We start from the raw sequence: 26,469 nt of genomic DNA, 5'->3' as shown, positions 1-26,469 counted from the left end.
GACTGAAGCAATCCCAGCTCGCTGTGTCCCGCTGTGCCTCTGCTTTTCCACCCCCGGTGGAGACAGTTCCCCAGAGCACAGGCTCCTGCTCCCCGCCCTTGCGGGAAGCAACTAGTCGAGTCCCTAGTTGCAGGTAAGCATTTTCTTATCGGCTAGTCCACTAGTTGCTTACATTCCTAGAACCAGGCTACAGCTACTCTACATGGCCAGCACTTCCAGTGGTGCCTTGGCAGTGCTGTCACAGGTGCACTTTAAACTTTTAAGTGTAGACAAAGCCTTAGTCTACCTAATTCAAAATCACACCTAAGCCACTGCACGCTATTACCCGTCATTCTCCTTTGTAATTTTCCACACACACAAGAAGTCTTTTACAAAGCTGTTTGATGGGACTTACCACCCAGAGTGGACGTGAGCAATGATCGCCCTTTAGAAGCATCTGGTGTCTATAATCTTTTGCCCCATATTCATCCTCTTTGATCCCAGACTCTTCCACTTGCTTCCCTGCGGCAGATGGAACTGCTTCCTGAGACTCTTTACCAGGAGTTTCATCCTCATCGTCATCGTCATCATCGTAATGACGTTTCTTAGATTTCTTCTTGTCTGAAAACCAAGTCACATTTCTATTTTAACGTTTTGTATCTACACGTTGAACAGTTAAGGTCCATCAAGAAGAAACACACAGCTTTTATAAAGGGATATCATGCCTTCCAAACTACTACAATTCTTTGAGGGGGCTAAATGGACATGTGGACAAGACTGATCCACTGGGTATAGTGTATTTGGACTTTCAGAATGCCTTTCACGAGATCTTTCACCAAACAAAGTAACAAGGCAGAAGACAGGATACTGGACTAGATGGACCACTCATCTGACCAAATATGGTCATTCTTACGAGCTTAGCTCCTGGCTGACTGACAAAAAGGGACGAGCATGAAAGGCCTCTTTGGCAGGAAAGCCTGAGATACAAATTTAGAGGTGGACGAAAGGAAAAAAGATGATGGAGTGTAGGCACTTACTAAAGTCACAAAAGGGTTTTTTTCCCATCGATATAATAAATTCACTTCCCCCAGAAGCAGTAGGTAGGTTGGGGGAGAATTCTTCTATTAACCTAGTAGTGTCTACCCCAGGGCTTACATCACTTTAATAACATCAGTATTCACGTGTCTGAGTGATAACTAGGTGGACCTATGTTTTAGGTGTACATCAGGTCTTAGCTTTCACAACTTCCCCAACTGCTCTTAGCCCTCTGCACACCAATCACATCCATTATCAGTTACAGAGGCACCACATAAACAATATTTAATGGGTACACTAGAGTAGTGTAAATTCTCACACCAGCAACAGGACTCCCTTACGCTGGCTAGTGTGTGGATGTACACGTGCAATACACGGGTGTTATGTGCCATGCACCTGCCACAGGCACACACGCACATACTCACCTGCTACGGGCACAGACACACACGACCTGCCACATGCTCAGACATTCACCTACCTGTCACCTATCACACATGCAGACAGATGCAACCTGCCTTGCACTTGCTGGTTACTTGTGCGTACAGCTGCCACACGCACCCAGACGTCCGCCTACCGCATGCTCACCTGCACACATCTGCCACGCTCGCTGGCCACACACACACCCTGTATGCAGACAGGTGCTCATATCTGCCACACACACAAAGACACAGATAGAATCATAGACTACTAGGACTGGAAGGAACCTCGAGAGGTCATCGAGTCCAGTCCCCTGCCCTCATGGCAGGACCAAATAAATGTCTATCAGGGATGGTCTAGATAGTATCTAACCTACTCTTAAATATCTCCAGACATGGGGATTCCACAACCTCCCTGGGCAATTTATTCCAGTGTTTGACCACCCTGACAGTTAAGAACGTTTTCCTAATGTCCAACCTAAACCTCCCTTGCTGCAGTTTAAACCCATTGCTTCTTGTTCGATCCCCAGAGGCCAAGATGAACAAGTTTTCTCCCTCCTCCTTAGGACACCCTTTTAGATAGCTGAAAACTGCTATCATGTCCCCCCTCAATCTTCTCTTTTCTAAACTAAACAAACCCAATTCCTTCAGCCTTCCCTCATAGGTCATCTTCTCTAGACCTTTACTCATTTTTGTTGCTCTTCTCTGAACCCTCTCCAATTTCTCCACATCTTTCTTGAAATGCAGTGCCCAGAACTGGACACAATACTCCAACTGAGGCCTACCTACAAGCTCAGAGTAGAGCGGAAGAATAACTTCTCATGTCTTGCTCACAACACACCTGTTCATGCATCCCAGAATCATGTTGGCTTTTTTTGCAACAGCATCACACTGCTGACTCTCATTCAACTAGTGGTCCACTAGAACCCTAGATCCCTTTCTGCTGTACACCTTCCTAGACAGTCGCTTCCCATTCTGTATGTGTGAAACGGATTGTTCCTTTCTAAGTGAAGCACTTTGCATTTGTCTTTATTAAACTTCATCCTGTTTACCTCAGACCATTTCTCCAATTTGTCTAGATCATTTTGAATTATGACCACATCCTCCAGATTAGTTGCAACCCCTCCCAGCTAAGTATCATCTGCAAACTTAATAAGCGTACTTTCTATGCCAATATCTAAATTGTTGATGAAGATATTGAACAGAGCTGGTCCCAGAACAGACCGCTGGGGAACCCCACTTGTTATACCTTTCCAGCAGGATTGTGAACCATTAATAACTATTCTCTGAGTACGGTTATCCAGCCAGTTATGAACCCACCTTATAGTAACCCCATCTAAGTTGTATTTACCTAGTTGATAAGAATATCATGTGAGACCGTATCAAACGCCTTACTAAAGTCTAGGTATACCACATCCACTGCTTCTCCCTTATCCACAAGACTCCTTATCTTATCAAAAGTGGCAAGGAGTCCTGTGGCACCTTATCTACTAACCGAAGTGTTGGAGCCTAAGTGTTCATGGGCAAGACCCACTTGGTCATATGCATGCAGTGGAAATTCCCAGAGGCAGGTATAAATATGCAGGCCAGAAGAGGTGGATCCAATGAGGGAGGATGAGGCCCACTTCTAGTTGCTGATCTGGAGGTGTGAATACCAAGAGAGGAGAAGCTGCTTTTGTCATCCTAATCCTATCAAAAGCAGCTTCTCCTCTCTTGGGCTATGTCTAGACTGCAAGCCTCTTTCGAAAGAGGCTTTTTTCGAAAGATACTTTCGAAAAAGCCTCTGTTGAAAGAGAGCGTCTAGACTGCACACGGAACTTTCGAAAAAGCAAGCCGCTTTTTCGAAAGACAGCAGCGAGTGAGTCTGGATGCTCTCTTTCTAAAAAGCCCTGTTTGCTTTCAAGAACGCCTTTTTTCGAAAGAGCACTTTCGAAAAAAGGCGTTCTTCCTCGTGGAATTAGGTTTACCGCTGTCGAAAGAAAAGCCGCGTTCTTTCGATTTAATTTCAAAAGAATGCAGCTGCAGTCTAGACGCAGGTGAAGTTTTTTCGAAAAAAGGCTACTTTTTTTTAAAAAAAACCCTGAGTCCGGACACAGCCTTGGTATTCACACCTCCACATCAGTTACTAGAAGTGGGCCTCATCCTCCCTGATTGGATCCACCTCGTCATCTCCAGCCTGATTCTGGCCTGCATGTTTATACCTGCCTCTGGGAATTTCCACTGCATGCATCTGACGAAGTGAGTCTTTGCACACGAAAGCTTGTGCTCCAACACTGCGGTTAGTCGATAAGGTGCCACAGGACTCCTCGCCGCTTCTGCTGATCCAGGAGCAGGGCTCCTCCTCGGATACTGACCTAGCGAAGAAAGCTACAGGCACCCAGAGGCAGGCGCATGCACAGAAACGCACAGAGGCGCCCCCAGACACACGCACCCACCCACACACACCCCAGACACCCACATCCACCCCCACCCCCGCCGACACCCACCCACACCCCCACACACACCCCGACACACCCCCACCCGACACACACCCCAGACACCCCCCCCCCACCCCCACCCCCCCCCCCCGACACACCCCCCCCCCCCCCCACCCGACACACCCCCCCCAGACACCCCCCCACACCCCCCACACCCCCCCCACCCCCCCCCCCCACACCCGACACACCCCCACCCGACACACACCCCAGACACCCCCCCACACCCGACACACCCCCACCCGACACACACCCCAGACACCCCCCCACACCCGACACACCCCCACCCGACACACACCCCGACACCCCCCCCCACACCCGACACACCCCCACCCGACACACACCCCGACACCCCCCCCCACACCCGACACACCCCCACCCGACACACACCCCAGACACCCCCCCACACCCACCCGACAGACCCCCACCCCCCGACAGGCTCAGATCCGGAGGCCCAGGCCGCTGGGGGGGGGGGGTCCAGGTACCGCCGCCCGGCCCGGCGCCCCGGGGGGGGGGGGGGGTTCTCACCTCGCTCGCGCTTGCCCATCGTCCCGGGCCCGTCACTGCCCAGCCGCGCGACCACCGCTGGGCCCGGCGCCTGCCCTGCGCGTCACTTCCGGCACGGGGACCCGCCCAGCTTGTCACCTAGCAACGCCCATCCCGTGTAGCCCTCCCTCCTCGTCACCCGCCCAATCGCAGCGGCGGTACCGGCCTGACACTCCACCTGCGCGGAGCGGGGCCCCGCCCACCGGCCGGGCCAACGGCCACCGCGGGGGGGGGGGGGGGGGCCAGCTCCAGCGCCGCGGCGGGCGGGCTCAGGCGCGCGCCACCGCCGTTCCCGCGCTCTAACGGCCAGCGCGCGACCGGCCCCCTTGGCGCCCCGCCCCTCCCAGCTCGGCGGAGCCCCGCCCCTTCCCACGTCATAAACACCTGGGGGAGCGGGTCCCGCCCCTCCGCGTTTTCGCAATAACGATGGGTCCAATCAGAAACGTCCAATGCGGGTAGCAGATGCTAATCCCGCCGCTGGAGCCAGGGGCAGGTTGCTGCAGCCCCGCCCATTTCAGCGGAGCTTCCTACACAGCTAGTAGTGTGACTATGCATAAAAAATTGCCCAATCAGGGCCATGGTTCTTCGATTTAAGTCATAAAAACAGGTATTTTAACACTTCAGCTGCGTCTACACTGGTAGGTTCTTGCACAAGAACAGGTCTAGCTTTGCACATGGCAGTGTGGACGAGCTCTTGTGCAAGAAAGCTCTGACAGCTATTTTAGCTGTAGGGCTTTCTTGCAGAAGAAACCCTTGCCATACGTCCACACTGCCCTCTTAGGCAAGAAGGCTTACACTTGTCCGAAAAGAGCATAGCTCTTGCACAAGAAGCCCTGTCTTCTGCTGCCCTACTGTAAATCTTGCACAAGAGCAGGGGGGCAGGGTGAATTTTTGTGTAACAAAAAATCAGAGGCATTTGTTTTACAGCATGAGGGAGGGTTTTTCACATCTATAAAAGAGGACTGTTGTAGATTTAAACTTTCTAGCTTGGGTGTAGACAGATGCTTTTGGTACCATTACTTGCATGTTATATTTTGCTTTACTTAGAAGATATGTTACTTGTCTAGTGTTGCAAGCAAATGTAATATGTGAATACATATATTTGCTGTCTTGGAGACAAATCAAGAGAAATATAAACTGGAAATAAATATTTTATTAACACTCAAAGTGCCATTATCTATAGTTGTTCCATAGTTCATAAGGTTACATCCTGTAAACCTCTGCACCATAACCTTTCAAAAATGAATAAAAATTTGGAAGAAAAAGCAATCTTTCATTGTGCTAATTCTTGCAGGTTCTCATGCATGATCAACCTAAACAAAGATGTGTACCAGTAATATACAAATTTCATATAAACAAAGTCATTGATCAAACACAAAATATAAACATGGCTTCTTTTAACATCAGATACAAAAAAACCCCCAAACAAAATAAAAGCCATTTACCAGCAAGAAAAAAAAAAACAGGTAAATACATACAAAAGTAAAAAAAAAAATCAAAAAAGTTTATACATTTTTACAAGCACAATTTTGAGAATGTAACAAAGTCAAAATGTGCATGAAAAGTGGAAGAAACCACACGTACCAGGCAATTAGTAGGTCCTGTGTCTAACAGAGTATACTGGCTCTTTTCCTAAACTATGGAATTAGAGACATTCAGCAGTGCACTGTGTACCTAGCATGAGAATTTTTACTTGGTATCACTTTAAACATCATACAGGATTTTTATTTTTTAAGCCACAAAAATGTTAAACAAATTGGAAGTCAAAAGTTTGACTGGTATTCTTGAAAGGAGTAAGCCACATTTTTAAAGCATGTTCTGAACTTCTTATGTGCCAGTCAATCAGCGATATAGTAACATGCTTATCTTTTCCAATACCAGAAAACTGGAAAGGGAAAAGGGTAAAGAAAGAGAAGCATTAACATTACATGCAACAGAAAGGACAAGAGATGGAAAAAATCTGACTTTTCCAAGGTTCATTTTGTTTTCACACATTTTTTCAAGTAGCTTTGAGAAGTCAAAGATTGCTTTCCCCTTTTCACAACAGTTATTTTCTCTGTATCACTGACACTAAGCATTTTGGGTTTGTTTTTTTAACAAAATTCTTAGAGAAATCACACTGTTGTCCCTCCAGAGTGCTTTAATATACTTCTAAGTACAATTCATGTCCAATTTTGGAAATACAAATACATTTTGAATGATTAAAAACAAAATTAAAAAAATATTTTCTGAACATCAGCCAGCTGAAAATATATTTATCTAGTAAATTATCTCTCAAAGCTTTTATATATTTAATTATTCTAACTAAACATAGTACCCTTAAAAACAAGTTCATAAAAATGTAGAAATTAAACTGTGGAATAAGACTGCTGGAACATATTTATGTGTACGCACACACACATTCAGTTCATACGCAGAATTACAAGTACCCTTTAAAGTTTGGAAAGTTGCTAGATACATTATGGAACTAGTAAGTAATGCTCAACTCCTGAGTTCCTCAACCAAGATATAACCATAGGCTAATACACTTTTACATAAGATATTCCATTTAAAGCAGCAACAGCAGCAGTGCAGTTACTGATAGCAACATCTCAAAAGGAATAAAAAACACATCCAGACAGTAGTACATTGCACACATACGTGATTCTCATACACCCATCAATTGGTCAGAGTATTAAATCAGTGTACTAATTAAACTTTTTCAAAAAATGTGCAAAAAAGTCAACATTGATAGAAAAAAACACCTTTGTGTACATACATTACAAACTGTGCCCAGCATTCAACTGAGAGTAAAAACATTTACAGAGAGAAACTGATAGATTAAATATAGAGAATTTAACAGCTACATAAAAAATGTACATTAGATTAAAAGGGCAAATTTACACATTTATTCATAGCATTGTGAAAATTAAAAAGCCTACTTTCAAATTTATCTAAGTCTCCAACATTTATTTACAATGATATTCCATTAAATGAACTGTGTGACATCTGAGATGGCAGACATTAAGTTTTAATAAATCATTTACATTTTAAAATGAATGACAGATTTAGACCAGTAGTAAGCTAACTATTGTAAAACTGACAGGAAAAAAATGTAATGCTTGTTTTTATATCCACGTTTATATTCTCAGGGGATGGAGGAAGAGAAGATCTATTACAGGGAAAAAAGATGCCAAACTTTCTGAAATATTCCCCATGTTACATTCAGTATAAACCCACATTTTTTTCTTCTCTTCTCCACACAAGAAGTCTGGTCTTGCAATCCTTACTAGCAGGAGTTCCACCAACATGACTGAGTGATCAGGTCAAAAATTCACTAATTTTTATCCAGTCTTTTCTCTCCTTTTAAAAGAGCTAGTCAAAATGAGCTCACTGAATTTTGTCCTTTCAGTACATGAGAGCTCAACTGAACTACACCTTTTGTTGCTACCAATTTTTGCCAAGGTACTGCTAATGGTAGAACGTAAAGTATGATCCAAAAAAGATACTGAAGTAATGTCAGAGAAAATTTAACACACAAACCAAACAGAGTACTCTTTGTTCCTGATCCAGAGTTTGACTTAGAAATCTTATCTTGGGTAGGAAAATTCTGCTCCCTCCAGTGTACATTCATGGCTCTCCCCTTAGGGCAGTGGAAGTCCCATGTTTCTAGGGGGTGAAATTTGGCTCTTAAATTAAAAGGACTACTTCCCCCAACAACCTCTGAGAAGTTGTTTGCTATGGCACGACAAGCAGTTCAGATTACAAATCTACTTTACTTCATGGCTTTCCTTAAATTCCCCCCAACTCAAACTTGGTTATAAGGAGTAAATCATAGGAAAGAAATTTAGTCACCAAATTTTGCATTATGTTAGTGATGTCAATAAGACTGTGTAGAGTTCAAAGCTTTTCATTTTAATGCTGGAATGAATTTTGCACCTCAAAGCAACAACAACAAGCATCCAAATCTATCTTAAAAAATGGGCATTGCTGGATCTCACTTTTACTAGTACCTGGTTTAGTCTATTTAGCAATAGCTTTCTGGTAGATAAGGGTGAGTAACAGTACTAATCTATGAAACATCACTTTTGGCTTTTGGAGAGGGGATAGAAAAGCTTTGGGTTTTTTTTTTTTTTTTTTTTTTTTTACATGATTTGACACTGCATACTTGTCATGAATACAAGATAGGAAGTTCCCAGGGGGTAAGAAATGGTATTGGCAGTAACACCTTTGCTAATCCAAAAAACACCATATGGATTTGCATTCAACCACACAATATATACTTTTTTATATTCATGATAATAGTTTAAAGAACTAGAAGATTAAAAAGCTAACAAACTTAGTTCTACACAACTGTAGATCTGACCAATTTGTTTAAGTCTCTGAAGCTGTAGTTTGACATTGCTCAATGTTGCCTGAAGGAATGGCTTACTACACTGCACTGTGTACCTTCTGCTTCTCCCAGGAAAGCTTTCATTCAAGACAATGGCAGGATTAGGATTATTTAAAAGCAGAAAACAATATCAGTTCAAACAAAGGTAGCTCAGTTGAACTATTTTCTCATTTGTTAAGATAGAAAATACTGCTGTACCTTTTTAAGCAAAACAACTTCCTTTTTATTATAGTTCTTGGGCAAGATAGCTATCCTGTCTCAGTTTTCCAATCTGTAAAATGGGGATAACATTAACCTCTTTGCTGGAATGTTTGTACAGTACTCTGAACAGAGAGAGCACTGTAGGTGCTAAGTATTTTTATCATTTTAACACTGTAGTAAATTCTCAGCCTAAAAGCCTGCTACAGTTAAAGTAAAACTGTTGATGCAATTAGTGAGTTCTGTTTTGAAGCCTCGTATATATTTGTAAAGACTATTTTGGTGGCACTAAACGATTAGACAGCCATATGATTTAAATATGGTGTCTCTACCTAAACAAAATTAAGGCATAGAGATAAAAAGGCACTACCAAAAGAGACAGGACAACAAAAGGACAGTTTAACTCAATTAGAAATGTACCCTGAACTATTATAAATTTTTTTTCCCAAAACAAAATGGAAGGAATTATGTATGCAAAAAGGAAAAGTTTATGGTTTAGATTTAACCGTACTGCTACTATATATGTGCTGCAATTCCAGTCAATTCTTCTTCTTAAAATGATCAAGGGCCAATTTCCTCTCAGACAGGGCTGAACTGGAACCAAAACTCACTGTTTGTTTTTATGCTGAATGGAGTATGTGCCAGTCAGCTGTTATTCATATTTTTCTCTATTTCTACCAGACAGAAACCAGCTCTATAAAAAATACACAGAAATATGTGGTTTAATTAGTAAACTTGTTTGTCTGAACTACAAACCAATGTAAGCTAATAAGAATGCAGCATGTCAAAATTATGCAGAGATTAACTCCCTATTAAAACCAATTTAGCAACAAGTGGTTAAATATTTATTACTAAACAGGAACAACAGAAATAATGTCAGTGTAATAAAAAAAATTCTACTTTCTCAATTAAATTTGACACGCATTTTCTGTAAGTCTAGTTCTGCTTTGGTATTCACACAGGAGACCACAGTCCCGTGACAATATTCTGTTCCACTAACATTTTTTCATTATTGGACGTAGCATTCATAAATTACTTATTCTAAAGTACTCTAATGTCAGTTGGTAGGTTATTCAAAGTGGTGCAGAGAAGTTGTGCTTCATGACCATCTTCAATGGGATTTTAATCATGCAGCTCCATGCACCTTTGGAATTATAGACATAGATTTTATTACAGTGCCAGTAATGTGCCAGATGCTTTATAGATATGTAGGATCTACTGTATCATCATTAAAAGCAGATAATGCAAAACTCATTTTACCTCAACATGACCATACCAGATTTCCAAAAAAGCAGCATGCAAGGGGATGAATGCACAGCCTGTTTCTCTAAAGGCAGAATGTGACCAGCTTCAATAATTAATATTATTAACTCAAAATCTGTATTTTTATTCTATACAGTAATTGTTTAAAGGGTTGTATGTAAGTACTTTGGTCAATTGGGAAGTTCTCCCAAGGTTAAAAATAATAGTTCAACCCTCCTTATTTATGATTCAAATGAATCACAAACAAAGCAGCTGGTGAAATTAGTCAATTAAAGAGGTACTATATTACCTCAGTGACTTGGGGATATGTCCAATAATCTACAATCTAGATGCAATTGTATTTTAAAGGGGAAAGCTATGTCTAAATGTTTTCAAAATATTGTATTATTCTGCAAGTTCCCTCTTTTCCCAATCTCAAATAAGTTTACCATTGTCAAGACAGAAAGCAAACTTTTTAAAAGGCACAAAAGCAGCAGTCTTATTTTGTTTTCAGACAGTTAGGAAATGACACTGCAGTATAAAGAAGCCAACTTTGCCTTGCAAACGGTATATTTTTAGAAAACTAGATTCTGAAAATGCTTAAGTGCCAGAGTTTCTTTTATCAATCCAAGAATATTGTTAAAATTTCTGAGTATTGCAGTTAAACCTGATTAAATTTTCCTTTAAGAGTTCATTTTCTTTATTTTTGGTAATATTAACTTTTTTAAATTTTCAGATACCACTGTCCACCACTTACTGTTTTTGAACATTTTCTGCTTAGTTTTTGGTACCTTTTTAATTCTTTTGAAATCAAATTTCAGATATTATGGTTTGTACATTATGTAAACTATTTGTCTACAGTAGAACCTTAGAGTTACAAACATTTCAGGAATTGATGTTCGTACCTCTGAACAAAATGTTCTGGTAGTTATTTCAAAAGTTTACAACTGAACATTGACTTAATACAGCTTTGAAACTACTATGCAAAAGAAAAATGCTGCTTTAACCATCTTAAACGAAACAAGCAGTTTCCTTACATTGTCAAATGGTTTTTTAAAAAAAGTTCCATTTACTTTTTTTTTAGTAATTAACATTTGACAGTACTGCGCCGTACAGTATTTGCTTTCCCCTCCCTCCATCTCTGATGCCCGATTGCGTAAAATGAGATGTGATTGGTTACAGATGAGATGTGTGGTTGACCAATGAGTTTGTAAATCTGGTGTTTATAACTCTGAGGTTCTATCTTACTTTACATGATTCTGCTACTATCTCCAATGATAACTCTGAGGTTCTATCTTACTTTACATGATTCTGCTACTATCTCCAATGATAAGTTTTGCTTATGAAGCAAAGGTCCTTTACAGCACAAAGGTTCATGCAGATTCTTTCCAAAGGTTGCTTCCATAGCTTCAAGTGACAAAGAAGCAAAAGAAAGTGAACACAAGTTTACTTAAATTTTGGCCTGTGAGTTTTCCCCAATTGAACTCTCCTTCTCATGCACATGTACCCTTACACTTCTGCTTACCACAGCCAACAAAATAATCAACCAAATAAGAGAGACAATAATCAAAGAAAACTGGAATAGGCCACCTGCCCAAAATACGATGATCGTGGCCCCAGTAGAAGAATAACTGTTTAGCTACTACAGGTAAATGGATTAGGATAGATCCATACTCCTAGTTATGCTGTTGATACAGAACTTGGCAACTAAATTAGAAAAATAATAAATTCAGAAACCTCAAAAGTCCCTGTCAAATGAACCAACATTGTAATTTCTCATTGTAGCCCCAATACATTCATTTTTAATTGTCATGCTCCTCAAGCATTGGAGATAGAATTAAACAAGGAAATAAAACAGAGTGGACTTGGGACCATTATACAAAGCCTTGCCAAAGCATCAACACATTGTCTTTCCATAACTAGAAGGAAAAGAGGCATCCAGTGAATCAACCACACTACTATGTATCAAACTTCAGTTATATAGGTCAAAACATATTTCCAAACTCTCTCAAATTCTATTTATTGTATTCTTTTATAAAGACGGGAGAGTTTGCCTACTCTCTCGAACATCAAGTCAGTTATTAAATGCATCTCACCAGTATTTTCCAATGGATTTGCCCTGTTGTAGGAAAAGCTGAACAAACATTTTATGACTGACTACTGACATTTGTGGGTTGATCACTCTGGATTGTGAAAGTGTAGACTCGTAGTATTTAGTTACTTTGTTCCTTTTACATCTTTGGTAATTTTTAATGAAAAACTCAGCGTGACATTACGCTGCTGCTCTTTGTTTAGACTTCATTTTCAAAATTCAGTGCTCATGTAATATTGCTGTGTCACACATGAAGCATTAAAATGTTCCACTTTTCCTGTGTGACCTGTCCCTGATGTTTCTAGGTTGATGGTTTTAAGGATTTTCTTGGGAAAGAGGCATTTTATTTTATCATCACTGTGCTTGAAAAACAAGACTAAAGAGGTCTTTCTCTTAAGTGTTGTCATTTAACACTAATGGAATTAGACAAGGAATTAGAATTAATTTTATTTCAGGGTTTTTTTCAAGCATTCTAACAACTGGATTGTATTACTAAAACAATTGTGTTAAACAATCTGAGAACGATTATTATAGTCATGTGCATGACCTTAGAAATACATTCCTTCTCAGTCTCTGGCAGTTATCCTGAATTGCTTATTCCTTGTAGTTCCTACTGATAGATAATATTTACAGTAGGTCAGGTTTAGTCTTTTATTATCCAATGAACAGTTAAGCAAAAACTGTTTTACCATAATCTAAGGGAAGAGACCTCCCACAGATTATATGGTAGGTGTATCTGACAGCTGCAGGGGGTAAGGATTCTCCAGACTTATTTCTATTCAACAGTTGATCTTTTGGGTATTTTTTTTTTTAATTTCTTCCATTATGGAGACTCCCCCCAGAGCTTTGCAGTCTCTAGGAGTTTGGATCCATGATAATTAATTTACCAGTAATTCTTGTTCTATGAAGGTAACATAATAATCCTATACTAATTCCCACTAACTACTGATTAAGGGTTATGTTCCTGCCTTATTTTCTTTTGGTCACAAAGGAAGCATGGTGGAGATTCTCTATTGTGCAGAATGCTCTCTACTGAGGGTTCTAAGTTCTTTCAGTTGTCTAATGTTCAGAACTGTGGGTTCATGCTTCAAATGTGGTATATATTCAGAAACTGAGTAACAAGCTAACACATCTTAAAACCCTCAGCAGCAACTACCTACGGTCCAAAGAACAAATCACAGGTAATGATTTTCCTCTCCCTGCATGCTAGCTGCTTATGTATTTTTCCCTGCATCCTGAGACAGTTGGTGATGTTAGCAAACGTTACACAGTGCTTGGCAGTCCAAGTCATATGACTGTTTCCCCCTTAGTTAAGGAATGAATATGTACTAAAGTGCTTTATCTTTGTGAACCACATCAGTACATTACCGAAACAAAAGGTTCTAGGTCCTGGTAGGGGAAAAAGAGACCCTAATTCTAAATACAAAAATTTAGATTCTTGCTTACAATCTAAGTGAAACAAAGAATCAAGAGAAATATGTTTTCTCTCTTGTCTTTTTTCTTTTTCTGTAAAAAATAAAAATAAAAGTGCAGTCAAATAGAAAATAAATGCAGTAGATGCAAGCTGAGTTGAGGCAGGCTGTTAGTGATAATGTGCAAATGTGTGTCTTAGCAGTTCATCTGCAGATGGTCGCAACTTGGCCTCAATAAAAATTCGCTTGAGGAAATCCCGACTATGGTCCGAGACATGAGGTGGCAGCTGTGGATTGGTTGGCTGGGTGGCAATTTTAAAGATGGCAGCCATTGCTTCATACTCTGCCCAAGGGGGTTTCTCAGTGAGCATTTCTACCACTGTGCAGCCTACGCTCCTGAAACAGAAATGGAAGTAAAACATCAGATTACAAATAGAATCATGTTCGCCCTCTGCTGAAAACAAAAGCTACAGCATGGTGGCATTTCAGTATGCTACAAGTAGAATGTTGCATGGGCATCAGTCTTCCAACTCCATTTTAATTGAAAAAAACACCCCAGAGTGATCACATACATACCCCAGACTGTATCAGAGGCAGCAGCTTGGGGTGCCAGACGGGAGCTGGTCTGCAAGGGGAGCCCGTTTAAAAACCAGCTCTCCTTGCAGACCAGCTGCCTGTCGCCCCGTGCTGCTGCTTCTGATACAGAGGCAGCAGTGCAAGGTGGCAACAACCCGTCAGGGGAAGAGGTTTTCTGAGCTCCTGGACACAGCGCAAGCCGGAACTGAACCAGGCTGCCCGCCTAGCTCCTAATACACTTTAATTGCAGAGTCACAGCAGAGGTAGGTCCTGGACTGAGCCAGGCTTCTGGCCAGCGTGCTAAAAAATTTACTGGGGGAGGGAACAGGAAAATGTGTGTAGTTTATAGCATTAACCTATAAGCTTTTGATTATCGGTTAACTGACGAAACTATAACATCCCTATTTCCTACTTCATTTTTCTAGACTGAATTTCTAACAAGGATGCTTTAAACAAGGACTCATAATCCCCAAAACTGTTTGGATATCTAACAGGAAGACTTTTGAAAACTAGCAATTTATTCCAGCACTACTTTCAACCTGATAGAAGAATTTATGCACATTATCACTGCAATGATTTCCTCAACCATTTTAACTCACTACTTCTTTTCTTTTAAAATTAAACCAACAGGCTCTTTAAATGTTAGCAACTAAAGGATTGGCAACAATATGATTATTGGGTAAGATCTAAGTCAGGGCTACTCAATTCGTGGCCCACGGGCTGCATATGGCCCACAGCCTGTTGGTTTGCGGCCCACAGGTTGGAGCCAAAACAAAAAAGTAATCAATATAATGGCCTTCTGTTGAGATGTGTTTTTGTAGTTAAATTCCTGGACTGTCATTGCTCATTAAAAGTGCTGTCATGGGTGGAAAACAGGTAAATATTGCATTTCACTAATATCAACAGAACTGACTTAAATGGGACCTTCATGTTATATAGTCTTGCCTTAATCTTTGTATTTATGCCTGTCAGAGTGAAAGAAGCTATTTGCATATATATTTGCATTATATGCAACCACACTTAAATTGCGGCCCTCGGCATGCACTGTGAGTATAATTGTGGCCCCCTGGGGCTTGCAAAGTTGAGTAGCCCTGATCTAAGTTATATACTGATCTGGAGATGTGGCTGATCTTATGAGATCAGAAAAATCCATAGTTTGATGAAAATGGTTTTCAGGAATCCATACCACACAGTCTAGTGTCCGGGCAGTAAAGCAATACTGTAAGACCCAAAGAGACTGCATCTCTTCTTGCTAACCAAGACAGACATTTACTTTTGTTATTGGCTTGATATACAGGCAGTCCCCGAGTTACGCGGATCCGACTTATGTCGGATCCGCAGTTACGAACAGGGCACTTCCTCTCCCTGGTCTCGAGCAGACCAGGGAGAGGAAGCAAAGTGGCGGCGGAACGCGCGGCCAGCTGACAGCCCAGACGCTTCTGGGCTGTCAGCTGGCCGCGCGCTCCGCTCTGCTCCTCCCCCCCCCCTGCAGACCAGGGGGAGGCGGAGCAGAGCAGAGCAGAGAGGCAGAACGCGCGGCCAGCTGACAGCCCAGACGCGTCTGGGCTGTCAGCTGGCCGCGCGTTCTGCCGCTCTGCTCTGCTCCGCTCTGCTCCCCCTCCCCCTGGTCTGCAGACCAGGGAGAGGGGGAGCAGAGCGGAGCACGCGGCCAGCTGACAGCCCAGACGCGTCTGGGCTGTCAGCTGGCCGCGCGTTCCGCCGCTCTGCTGTGCTCCGCTCTGCTCCCCCTTCCCCTGATCTGCGGGGGGGGGGGGGAGCAGAGCGGAGCACGCGGCCAGCTGACAGCCCAGACGCGTCTGGGCTGTCAGCTGGCCGCGCGTTCTGCCGCTCTGCTCCGCCTCCCCCTGGTCTGCAGACCAGGGGGAGGGGGAGCAGAGCGGAGCACGAGGCCAGCTGACAGCCCAGACGCGTCTGGGCTGTCAGCTGGCCGCGCGTTCCGCCGCTCTGCTCTACTCTGCTCCCCCTCCCCCTGGTCTGCAGACCTGGGGGACGGGGAGCAGAGCAGAGCAAAGCCGCGGAGCCCGAGGGCTGCAGGATAGCCACGGCGCGTCTGGGCTGTCCCGCTGCCCGCCTGTTCCGCCGCTTTGCTCCCCGTCCCCCCGGTGTGCAGACCAGGGGGACGGGGAGCAAAGCAGAGCAAAGCCACGGAGCCCGAGGGCAGCAGGATAGCCACGGCGCGTCTGGGCTGTCCCGCTGCCCCCGTGCTTCGCGGCTTTGCTCCGGACGCCTGTGGTACAGCAGCTGGGGCGCTGCCGGTTGGTCCCGTAGCGCCGCTCTGGGTGCCACTGGACCAACCCAGCAGCACCCCAGCTGCTCTGCCCCAGGTGTCCCCTAGTCAGCAGCTGCTGAAAATAACCAGTGGCTGACTACAGGAAGCCCCTGCCCCGGGCTTCCTGGAATCAGCCGCTGATCAGTTTCAGCAGCAGCTGACTTGGGGATGCCTGGGGTTCTTAAGTTGAATCTGTATGTAAGTCAGAACTGGCGTCCAGATTCAGCCACTGTTGAAACTGATCCGTTTCAGCAGCGGCTGAATCTGGACGCCAGTTCCGACTTACATACAGATTCAACTTAAGAACAAACCTACAGTCCCTATCTTGTACGTAACCCGGGGACTGCCTGTACATTTTTAAAATGCTTAAGATGATGACACTCATTGCAATCTATTAAGGAACACTTAACTATTGAAAATTATAATACTGAAAACCATGCTGCAATAGACAGTCTCTCTCTCTCCCACCTCCCTCTCCCTCCACTTGGCTTAGGACAAACCATTTCAATTTCTGCTGAACTGACAGGCACAATAGGACACCTACTCACTGGCTTGAACAATCCTATCTGCTTATAGCGTGGCACTCTTTATAATGCCTTTAAATGATGGTGCCATTAGCAACATGCTCATTTACATCTATACACTTGGTTCTCTGTGCTCCCATCTGCATAGGGAGAGATAGCTCAGTGGTTTGAGCACTGGCCTGCTAAACCCAGGGTTGTGAGTTCAATCCTTGCAGATGCCATTTAAGGATTTGGGGCAAAAATTTGTCAGGGATGGTACTTGGTCCTGCTGTGAAGGCAGGGGACTGAACTTGATGACCTTTCAAGGTCCCTTCCAGTTCTAGGAGATTAGGCAATCCCCATTAATTTTAATTTAATTTATGTGTTTAAGGAATTCCCTCCTGTTTGAAATCACCTGCCAATTTTGCTTTGCTAGACTAGACTATGATTTGGAACAAGCTCACCCTTTAAATCAATCATTTTATCTATGCCCATTTCTGAAAGTCATATAATGCTCCCCTCTTCCTGTAAAAAAAAAAAAAGTGTTTTATAATAATTGGCCCTGAATTTATCCTCATTCTTGTAAGAGAGTGATATTTCATTACATGAGCATCAACCACCCAGAGTACACTACACTTGCAAATAGCTCAGTGACATCTCACTTAAGGTCTTGAAATCACCACTTGTTCTGTTAGATGTACTGCTCTGAATCCTGCAGTTTTTCTTCTTCTATTACATAAAGTTTAAGTATGAAATATGTTGGCTATATGCTTATATTTTGTTTGATAGCGGAGTAAACTCAACAGGTAATCCACCCTGTTAACATACAATGGATACTTTCTAGTATACAAGAGTTTCAGAGGGGTAGCCATGTTAGTCTGTAACAGAAAAAAAACTTGAAAAATAACAATAGTCTTGCAGCACTTTAAAGACTAACTTTCATCTGAAGAAGTGGGTTGTGCCCATGAAAGCTGTTGTTTAAGTGTATCCTGTACAGACTAACTCGGCTACCCCCTGAATCTTTTGAATTACTAGTGACATTTTTGTATGCCAGTGCCTTCTCCAGTGTTTACAAATATGCCAGATGGGCCTAATTTCATGTGAACTTGGTCCAGAGTATTCTCTTGTGGTGCTCAGTCAGTCAGCACTGTGTTAAGTAGATTCTCCCTGACCCCTCCCACACACACAATATATTCTTTGTGCCTAAACAGCTTGTTTTCATCTTGGGCAACCAGAAACACATCACGAGAGTGCTCATGCATAAAATCATGACAATTTAAATGTTGCTGTGAAATCATCTCCCCTGGGGTAGCATGTAGCTGTCTTTCATTAGAATAGCTCTTTGACATACCAGATATCTGCTTTTCTCCCATACCCTTCTCCACTGATAACTTCAGGACTCATCCAGTATGGAGTCCCTGTGACAGACTTCATTCCTGTGCCAGAGAGGCAGATAGTCTGAAGTCGCTTGCTGGCACCGAAATCACCTAGCTTCACATTGCCTGCTGAATCCCGTAGAATATTTGCTCCTGGAAGAAAATGAAAAATCTCTACTTTATATTCAATAAAAGACCATCAACTATATGAGAATGAATGGCATCAGCACATACTTGGTTTAACCGGTGCATCGAAAAGCTCTGTAGTAATAGCTCTGTATATGTCACTGCATAGGCTTTGCCCCTTGCCTCAGAACTGTTCTCTAGATTCTGAACTTTCATTTAAAAATATTTCTAGCCCTTACAATTGCAGAAAGAAAGCCTCAGAAATGTGAACCAAATGTAACTGATGCATTGTCATCTTCCTGCATCTACAGTATCTAAAAATTATAGTCCTGAGGCGTAACCTGCCCTATTTGTCTCAGACAAGTCTCAGAGGATGCCACAATTCCACAGCTGCATAATTTGGCCTATTTCCAAAATGCCATGGTATTCATCCATCATTTTGCTGTAGCCTAGCCAGCAAACATTTTTTCTGTCTCCCTGAGCTGCCTGCACACCCTCTTGCTCTGCAGCTCGGTTCAGAAGGGTAGTTAATTGAATTACAGTTCACGCTCCCTGCAGCATTCCCTGGAACCAAGCAACAGGGAGTTGGGAGAGCCAGAGCTAGAATCTAGCTTGCATCTAAATATCATATAGAAGTATCATATGGAAATATCATATCATTGGTAAACTAGGGAGCAAGAGGCCAGGCCAGCTAGGGAGACAAAGTGCTAAAGCTAGCTACACTTCCATCTTCCCTGACTCTTATGAGGAGAAGGAAGATTCACGCTGAGTCCAGTGGGAAACATACTGGGAGCTGAGGATGAGGCAGTGGAACTGGGTCACCTGGGAACAAAATCCCACCACTCCATGGTGGACGGGTCCAGGAAGTCCTCTAAAGGACTCATATCCCTCCAGTGGGAAGGGTAGTCAACTGACCTAGAAGTCCCGGGCTCTGGACTGGCTGATGCTGCGTGCCCCATTGTAGAGTGCACGGAGGACGCATGCCTGGGCGGGGACTGACCCCTATTAGGCCTCTTCTGGAGCGGTACCGGCGACTGGGAATGACGTCTGGCCCTGTGCGGTACCGCGGAGGTATAGTGTGCGGAGCTGTCATGCACCGAGGCCAGTGCGCTGTTGGAGCTCAGTGTCAAGTCTGGTGCCGGAGCCAGCCGGAGTGCTGCCTCCATCAGAAGCTCCTTGAGCCGCAACTCATGCTCTCGTTTGGTTCTGGGCTTAAACGCCTTACAAATCTTGCATGCGTCTGTAATGTGCGATTCTCCCAGGCACTTCAAACACGATGAGTGTGGGTCACCACATGGCATAGACTTGTTGCACTTCTTGCAGGGCTTAAAGCCTTGCGGGTCGGGCATGCCCTGTCGTGGGTGCACGGCGCACCGCCACAAGGTAAAAAGAAAACTACAAATGAAAGTCTTTAACTAAATTAACAGGTACTTAACAGATGATTGCTGACAAGGAGAATAACAGTGAAGGGAACGACTCAAAGACGAGCTGAGGGTTGTTCCAACAACCGTCATGGCGATAAAAAGGAACTGAGTGGGTGACGGGGCTAGCAGGGGTACATATGGGCCAACGTATTGACACCACTCCAAGGGGCTCCCTGCTGGCCCTAAGGGTACTGCTGAGGGAAAGTCTCCAACGGTGCGGGCACGCTGTGCGCACACACCTATATCGCAATGCACATGAGCAATCACTCGAAGAAGTAGAACTTACTCCTCTTCTGAAGAAGTGGGTTGTGCCCACTACATGTTTTGTTAGTCTTTAAGGTGCTACTAGTCTATTTGTTGGTTTTTAAGTTTTTCCTGGTACAGACTAACTCGGCTACTCCTTTGATCCTCTCCTTTACTTACCTTTAATATCTCTATGTACAATCATATTACTGTGCAAATAGTAAACTCCCTCCAAAATCTGCCGTGTGTATTTTCGTGTCACATTCTCTGTGAGTGCTCCATATGCTTTTAACTGGTCCTTAATGGAACCCTGCGAGCAAAAGAAAAAGTATTAATTACAGTACATTTAAGAATACTACAATAATTTCTTTCAACCACTATTAAAAAATAACTATGAATTCTATGAAGTTTGTACCAGAAATTTAGAAGTGAAAAGTTCTTCTGTGGATCAGCTTTACCTGGAGCTAAACTAAATGACTGAGGAGCGTTTAACAGGAGCATAATGTTACCAGACAATGAACTTTAAAAATATCAAGTAGTGTAAATGCTGCTGAACTGCTATCCAGGTAATACAGGTATTTTCATTCTAAGCCCGATTTACTAGTTACATGATATTGTGTTTGGCACAATACATGACACCGCCACTGGCAGTACACAATCCATGTTAGAGAGAAATGCACTGGAAAGCCCAGAGCATGACATTTTAAAAACATTATTTGGCAAGTTTTTGGTCTCAATAAAACAAAATGCAGACAATTGGTATTAAAACAAATCTCTGTCTACAAGTGATATTTTTCTACATATCTTAATACAATTTGGATTGGCCATTTTAAATTATGCAAATGTAAGGGCTTAAAAAGAAACAGTATCAAGACAAACCACAAAGCTAATAGATCTTTTAAAACTGCATACTTTGATACTCTGTCCTCAAGATCTTAGAACATTTTACAAGTCTCTAAAATGAGATCATCTCATCTAAAATCAATGTTTTTTTCTGTGCAGCCTTGCAAACTAGAATGCGGCGATTATTTATGAACACTTCGGAATGCATGAAACTACTGCATCTCTCACTGTTCTAAATTTTGTTTGTTCTATTTTGTGAATACATGAAAATCTGCACTTTTCAGAAAGCAAAACATTTCCATAAAGGAGACAGGAGAAACAGTACAACACACCTGTGGCCCAATAAAAGGACAGCTGCAAGATCTAGTTTTCAATTTAACTTCGGCTATTGTTAATTAATTTTTGCCTTCTCGTCTTTGATTGGCCTCCAGAATGAATGAGTAATAGTTCCTAATATGCTAAGTGAAAGACCTACACCTTAGAATTCAAGCTTGATCTGTTTTTTCCCCATGTCAACAGGAATCCTACATACTGCGATAGAAAACTTATGAAGGGGTTATCTGGCTCAAGGGGGAATGTTAAATTTGAGATACATGTTTAAAAGTTGTTTTAGAAGACCACAAAATTTTAAGACATTTGTTGCAAGAAGCAATCAGCCAGAAGTTCTCAATTATTGTACTCTCTAAATTATTCTAATTAGGAATTAATCTAAGCAAATAATACAGTGGGCAGTCAAATCTTATTATAAATTTTAGAAATGTGCATCTGTCTGTGAGCCTGTTTATTCAATATCTTTTCCTAAATGGTAAGAGTTATGACCACCACATTTGGTATGCTTCCTCTTATTACAAAGCCAAGTCAGGGTTTGGTTATGTCAGGATAATGCTCTCCTCAGAGCAGCCTACTTATTGATTTAAATGAAGAAAAAACCTTATTTGAGTTAAGGACGCAAGCAAGGTCGGGTAAATCTAATCATGTTATAACACACTTGTCTGTCTTTGGTCGACCATTCATCAGGCATTTCCTTAATCGTGTGTGCTCCTGAAATCCATTTATGTTTGGCACGCATTCTATAGAAATGATTGCCATCAACAATCTCGGTTGCTTACCCCAGGCATGTATTCCATGAATATAGAGAGAGTCCTTTCTGGGGGATCCTTCAAGCAGCCATAATACTGAACAATTCTTTCATGCAGCAGATTTTTCAACAGCTGAATCTCACACTCAAGTGCATTTACCTCCTGAAAAGAAAATATATATATATATATTTATATATATATATATATATACAAAGCTTACTAAAGTTGAGAGATAAATCATTTAACACAATTTCAGATTTCTGTTAATAAGACTGACTTTGAAAAGTTTTTGATAAATCTGGATTGAGCCCAGGGTTTATTCTGCAGTTTTTGTAAAATTAACACATTTTCTTGTTAAAAAAATATCAGTGTTAGAATGAGGGAGAACAAATCTACAGCATAATCTGAGAAATGTTTGACTTCTGTAAATTCTTTAGGGATATTTTCCAGTTGTCAGTTTCTTTTGATTTCAAGACTCATTCTCTCTCTCATACTCAGAAACTAGAACCTGTCAAGGAGCTTATTTTAAAACGTCACTGAAATCAAAGAAGCTCTACTGTAATATGTTGCAAGTTTTCAGAGGGTTAAAAAATTGTCAAATTCATTCTTTCTTTAGGTATCACTTGAATTAGTTTTTAAAAGCTTATTTCAAAGTTTTTCCAATAAGCAGTGTATTCATAAATCTACACTGTATTTCACAATTTCCTACTTTAGTTTTGTTTTTTCCTCCCAGCTACATTTTATTTATTTATTTTATAGCATGGAAGTGTCGTTTATTCCCTGCAATAAGTTTCCCTGTAATAAATTAATTAAAAAGTGGCCGTGATTTAGAGTTTTAAAGCATTTCAGAGACTCCAGGTGGAAGCCCTTCATCAAAAGTTGGTATCTATCCATCACAGACCACTTGTAGTGCTCCAAAATCTGAAGGAGATAATTTTCTTGATATTGCCAGGGGGTGTTACAAGTAGTAATGACAAGTGTGGTATCTTATGAAAAGTAATTTCTGCATAAATGGCATCATATGGTCTCTATGTTTTCCAGAGCAAACTGGATATTTTTACAATAATTAGTTTTTAAAGCTTCAGCACTTAAAACAAAAAACAAACAGTTGCAAGTTGCTAGGATATGTAAAATGAATAGGGGTCTGGGATAGTGGTAAGGTGTTCAGCCACAGCAGGCATTACCCTTGAACATGCTCTTTCCCTTCATTTTTGCAGCCTAGAAAAACAGATGAGCATGCAGCTGCTCTACTTTTTTGGGTCTTGTGCACTGTATAAAATATCTTCAGGGTTAAGTTTCTTGTAATCTCTGTAACCTGCTGATTTAGAAAGTTTGTAGTGTAGAAAGTGTTGATTCAGTTAGAAATTCCGTAAACAGTAATTGGAGCAGGTGTAATTGTATTCATTATTTGCTGATTAATATCCATTTTATGGGAGTTAACATTACTAATAAGGTTTTAGAAAAAGTAGAGAGAGGTGTGAATTAATATACTAAAATAGATAAAAGGGTGTAATTGTTGCCAATCTGTTTCCACTTGGATGTTATGTTGAATGTCCGAGGTAAATGTGCGTGGGCAATAAAGCAGTTCCGTTTACCCCATCTGCTCCTGGGTCGCCGGTTTCTTCTCTAACACAAGTCAATCTTTATTACTTCTGATAGCGTAAGAGCTAGAGATAACTGAGTGGACAGATGGAAGTTAGCCAGCTAATTCTGCAGATGAATGAAGTCCAGCCCACTCTCCCTACAACTGTACTGACTACAATGTCAATTTGTACGTAACTGCAGTCTTATCCATTTAACTGTGTTCTTTATCATAACATTCTCTATTGGCTTCATTTTAAAACAAAGCTAATGTAGCCTAGTCCCTATATTTTCAGTTTACTACTAATATTTCTGAAGTACTTTCCATGTTAGAATATTGTTTAGCTTTGGTGGTGCTGAATTTGATAGTACACACTACTTTCATAGAGATAGCTCTGCAGATGAAATTCATGTGCAATGTAACACTAAACAATCAACTGAATTATTTTCATAAAGATTTTAATGAAACAAGATTATTTTTATTGTGTAGACTCACAGAAGTATATGTCCTCAAACATTCATAAAATTAAGAGAAGCAAAAAGCAACATCAATTTAGACATTCAGAAAACCATTCTTACAGTGATCCCTTCAAAAATATTTTTCTTGGGGGCTCTTACCTTGCTGGTCTCTGGACTGTCAGGGTCAAATTGAACTTGTTTAACAGCCAATTCTCTTCCGGTATCAGCATCATAACATAGATATACTCTGCCAAAAGCACCCTGACCCAGCAGCTTGCCAAGTCTCCAGTTAGTCGGAGCTCGTGGTGCTGAAAATATAAGTGTGTTTTATTTTCACAACAGCTTCTTAGTCAGTTGTTCCAGAAAAATTGGGAAACAAATACAATTTTTGGAAAAAAGTCTGAGTTTTAATTAAAAAGCATGAATTTACAAAATTTCCACTAGAAAAAATGTGTTCCTGTCAGCTACATAATCATCTATATTTTACCCATAAAAATACATTCAAACTTAGCAGCACAAAATACAAACACCTTGGGTACTTACTAAGAGCTAATCTGACAAGAAGACTAAAATATATTTTACCACTCTGATATTTTAAGAATGCCCTATAAAAAACACAAGTTGTGATCTACAGTAACTACAAGGTATACGTACCTGGTATTAACATATACACTGAAACACCATGCTAATTCGGTCTCCCATTTACTACCATCCCCCAAAAAATTGACCCATAGCAGCAAGAATAAATAAAGAGAATACTTGAATGGAAACGTCTTAACTTTAGGTCCAGATGTACAACAACATTATTAAATGTTAAGAAAATCTGAAATGATTAGTTATAATTATAATGTAAATCTATGATAATATCAACATATTAATGTCATAATAATGTTGTATTTTAGTAATTTTGCCAGTTCTGATCTACTAAATATTTAACCAGTTATTTTTTATTTTCCTTTGAAGACCGTAATGAGCCTTTTTAACTCACAGCGGCTAGGAGGGCTGATGTCCATTACTGACAGGGTAGGGTTTTCTATGTCACTTCCCCTTCTTCTCATTCGGTTATCTTCATACTCTGGAGTAAAGGTGCTGCTCCCACTGCTTGTACTCAGTGAGTGATCAGTGGGACTGAAACTGACTGGAGATCGGAAGCTGTTTCCCTGGGTCCTTCTGGCCCTAGGAAAGGTTTTACGACCTGCAATGATGCACAAAGACTACCTATAATACGGTACCATGAAGAATATGTACTAAATAATACATGTGTATACGTACACTACATGAAGTGTGCATTGAAAACATAATACAATTCAAATCTTCCATATACTATAACAATGATAATGAAAGTTACTGGTTTAGCCTGCTGAGAGGGAATGTATGCAGAATGTCTATACATCTTATGACCAAAGACACATGACAGTTCTAATGGCAGGCATCCTCAAACAGAGAGTGTTCAAGTTCAGATGAAGATAAAGGCAGTTTGTAATGGAAACTTTGTGAATTGCTTGCCTGTAGAAGTTTCTTCCTACTTCTCACTGATTAGTGGTTGACATACCCTGAAGAATGAGGATTCTCTCCCCTCTTTTTTCTCTAATGTAACGCATTATTTGAAATACAATACCTTCCAGCAATTAGTTCCACAGGTTAATTATGCACTAAACAAACAAGTATTATTTATGAGTTTTAAATTTATTGCTTTTCAATTTTATGATGTATCCTTCTCTTTTATTATGAGAATCAGTTAAGAGGAGCAACAATTTAGGCACTCTATGCCATTCCAGACTAAGAATGAAAGTGACTCAGACTACTGCAAGTGCTTAAATGAATGTTTGTGATAACATTTAAGCGTGGTTTACCTTTATTTCAGAGAAAGAACACCTGTTTGCCTTTCTTTTCGACATTTTCTGATTATACTGTACAACTCTTTCAACTTAATTTAAAAAAAAGATAAATATTGAAACTGTTACAGTGTCCCATACTCACCATCATTGTAATCTTGGTGATGATATGAAATATGATACCTTCGGGGATAAGTCCCACCTTTTCCAAATTTCTCAAATATTGGGATATCATAGTCTATAGGGAACAAAAAGAAAACATTACCACAAGCTGCAAAATTAAGCACGAGGAAAAATTAATAAAACAAACCAAATTTTAATCAGTCTTACACAAGTTTTAAAAAAGCAACCCTACACAATGATTAAGT

At 41.3% G+C, this 26,469-nt stretch overlaps 2 protein-coding genes across 5 annotated transcripts in view; both read right to left on the bottom strand.

Annotated features, from left to right (window-relative positions):
• Window positions 1-4,726, bottom strand: part of ERCC3 (ERCC excision repair 3, TFIIH core complex helicase subunit) — a 46,669-nt gene extending 41,943 nt beyond the window's left edge. For 2 of the 4 annotated variants that reach the window (XM_075933039.2, XM_075933038.2), the window contains exons 1-2: window positions 4,433-4,718; window positions 395-600 (exon numbers count right to left, since the gene is read on the bottom strand). In XM_075933039.2, the coding sequence (XP_075789154.1) occupies window positions 395-600; window positions 4,433-4,451 (225 nt within the window). In that variant the 5' untranslated portion in view covers window positions 4,452-4,718. Of the gene's footprint in view, window positions 1-394; window positions 601-4,432 lie in introns of all 4 variants that reach the window. The other 2 variants (XM_075933037.2, XM_075933036.2) reach the window with 2 other exon arrangements.
• Window positions 4,727-5,583: 857 nt separating this feature from the next.
• MAP3K2 (mitogen-activated protein kinase kinase kinase 2) overlaps window positions 5,584-26,469 on the bottom strand; it is a 102,294-nt gene continuing 81,408 nt past the window's right edge. The window contains exons 11-17 of the mRNA XM_075933035.2: window positions 26,247-26,339; window positions 25,255-25,461; window positions 24,426-24,574; window positions 22,257-22,388; window positions 20,485-20,614; window positions 18,487-18,664; window positions 5,584-14,162 (exon numbers count right to left, since the gene is read on the bottom strand). Coding sequence (XP_075789150.1) covers window positions 13,937-14,162; window positions 18,487-18,664; window positions 20,485-20,614; window positions 22,257-22,388; window positions 24,426-24,574; window positions 25,255-25,461; window positions 26,247-26,339 — 1,115 coding nt within the window. The 3' untranslated portion in view covers window positions 5,584-13,936. The remainder of the gene's footprint in view (window positions 14,163-18,486; window positions 18,665-20,484; window positions 20,615-22,256; window positions 22,389-24,425; window positions 24,575-25,254; window positions 25,462-26,246; window positions 26,340-26,469) is intronic.

Source organism: Pelodiscus sinensis, chromosome 7, assembly GCF_052426305.1.
Source record: "Pelodiscus sinensis isolate ZL-2025 chromosome 7, ASM5242630v1, whole genome shotgun sequence".
NCBI classification, from domain to species: Eukaryota; Metazoa; Chordata; order Testudines; family Trionychidae; genus Pelodiscus; species Pelodiscus sinensis.
Note: the sequence above shows the minus strand (reverse complement) of the source record. Positions and strands in the feature narration are given on the sequence as shown.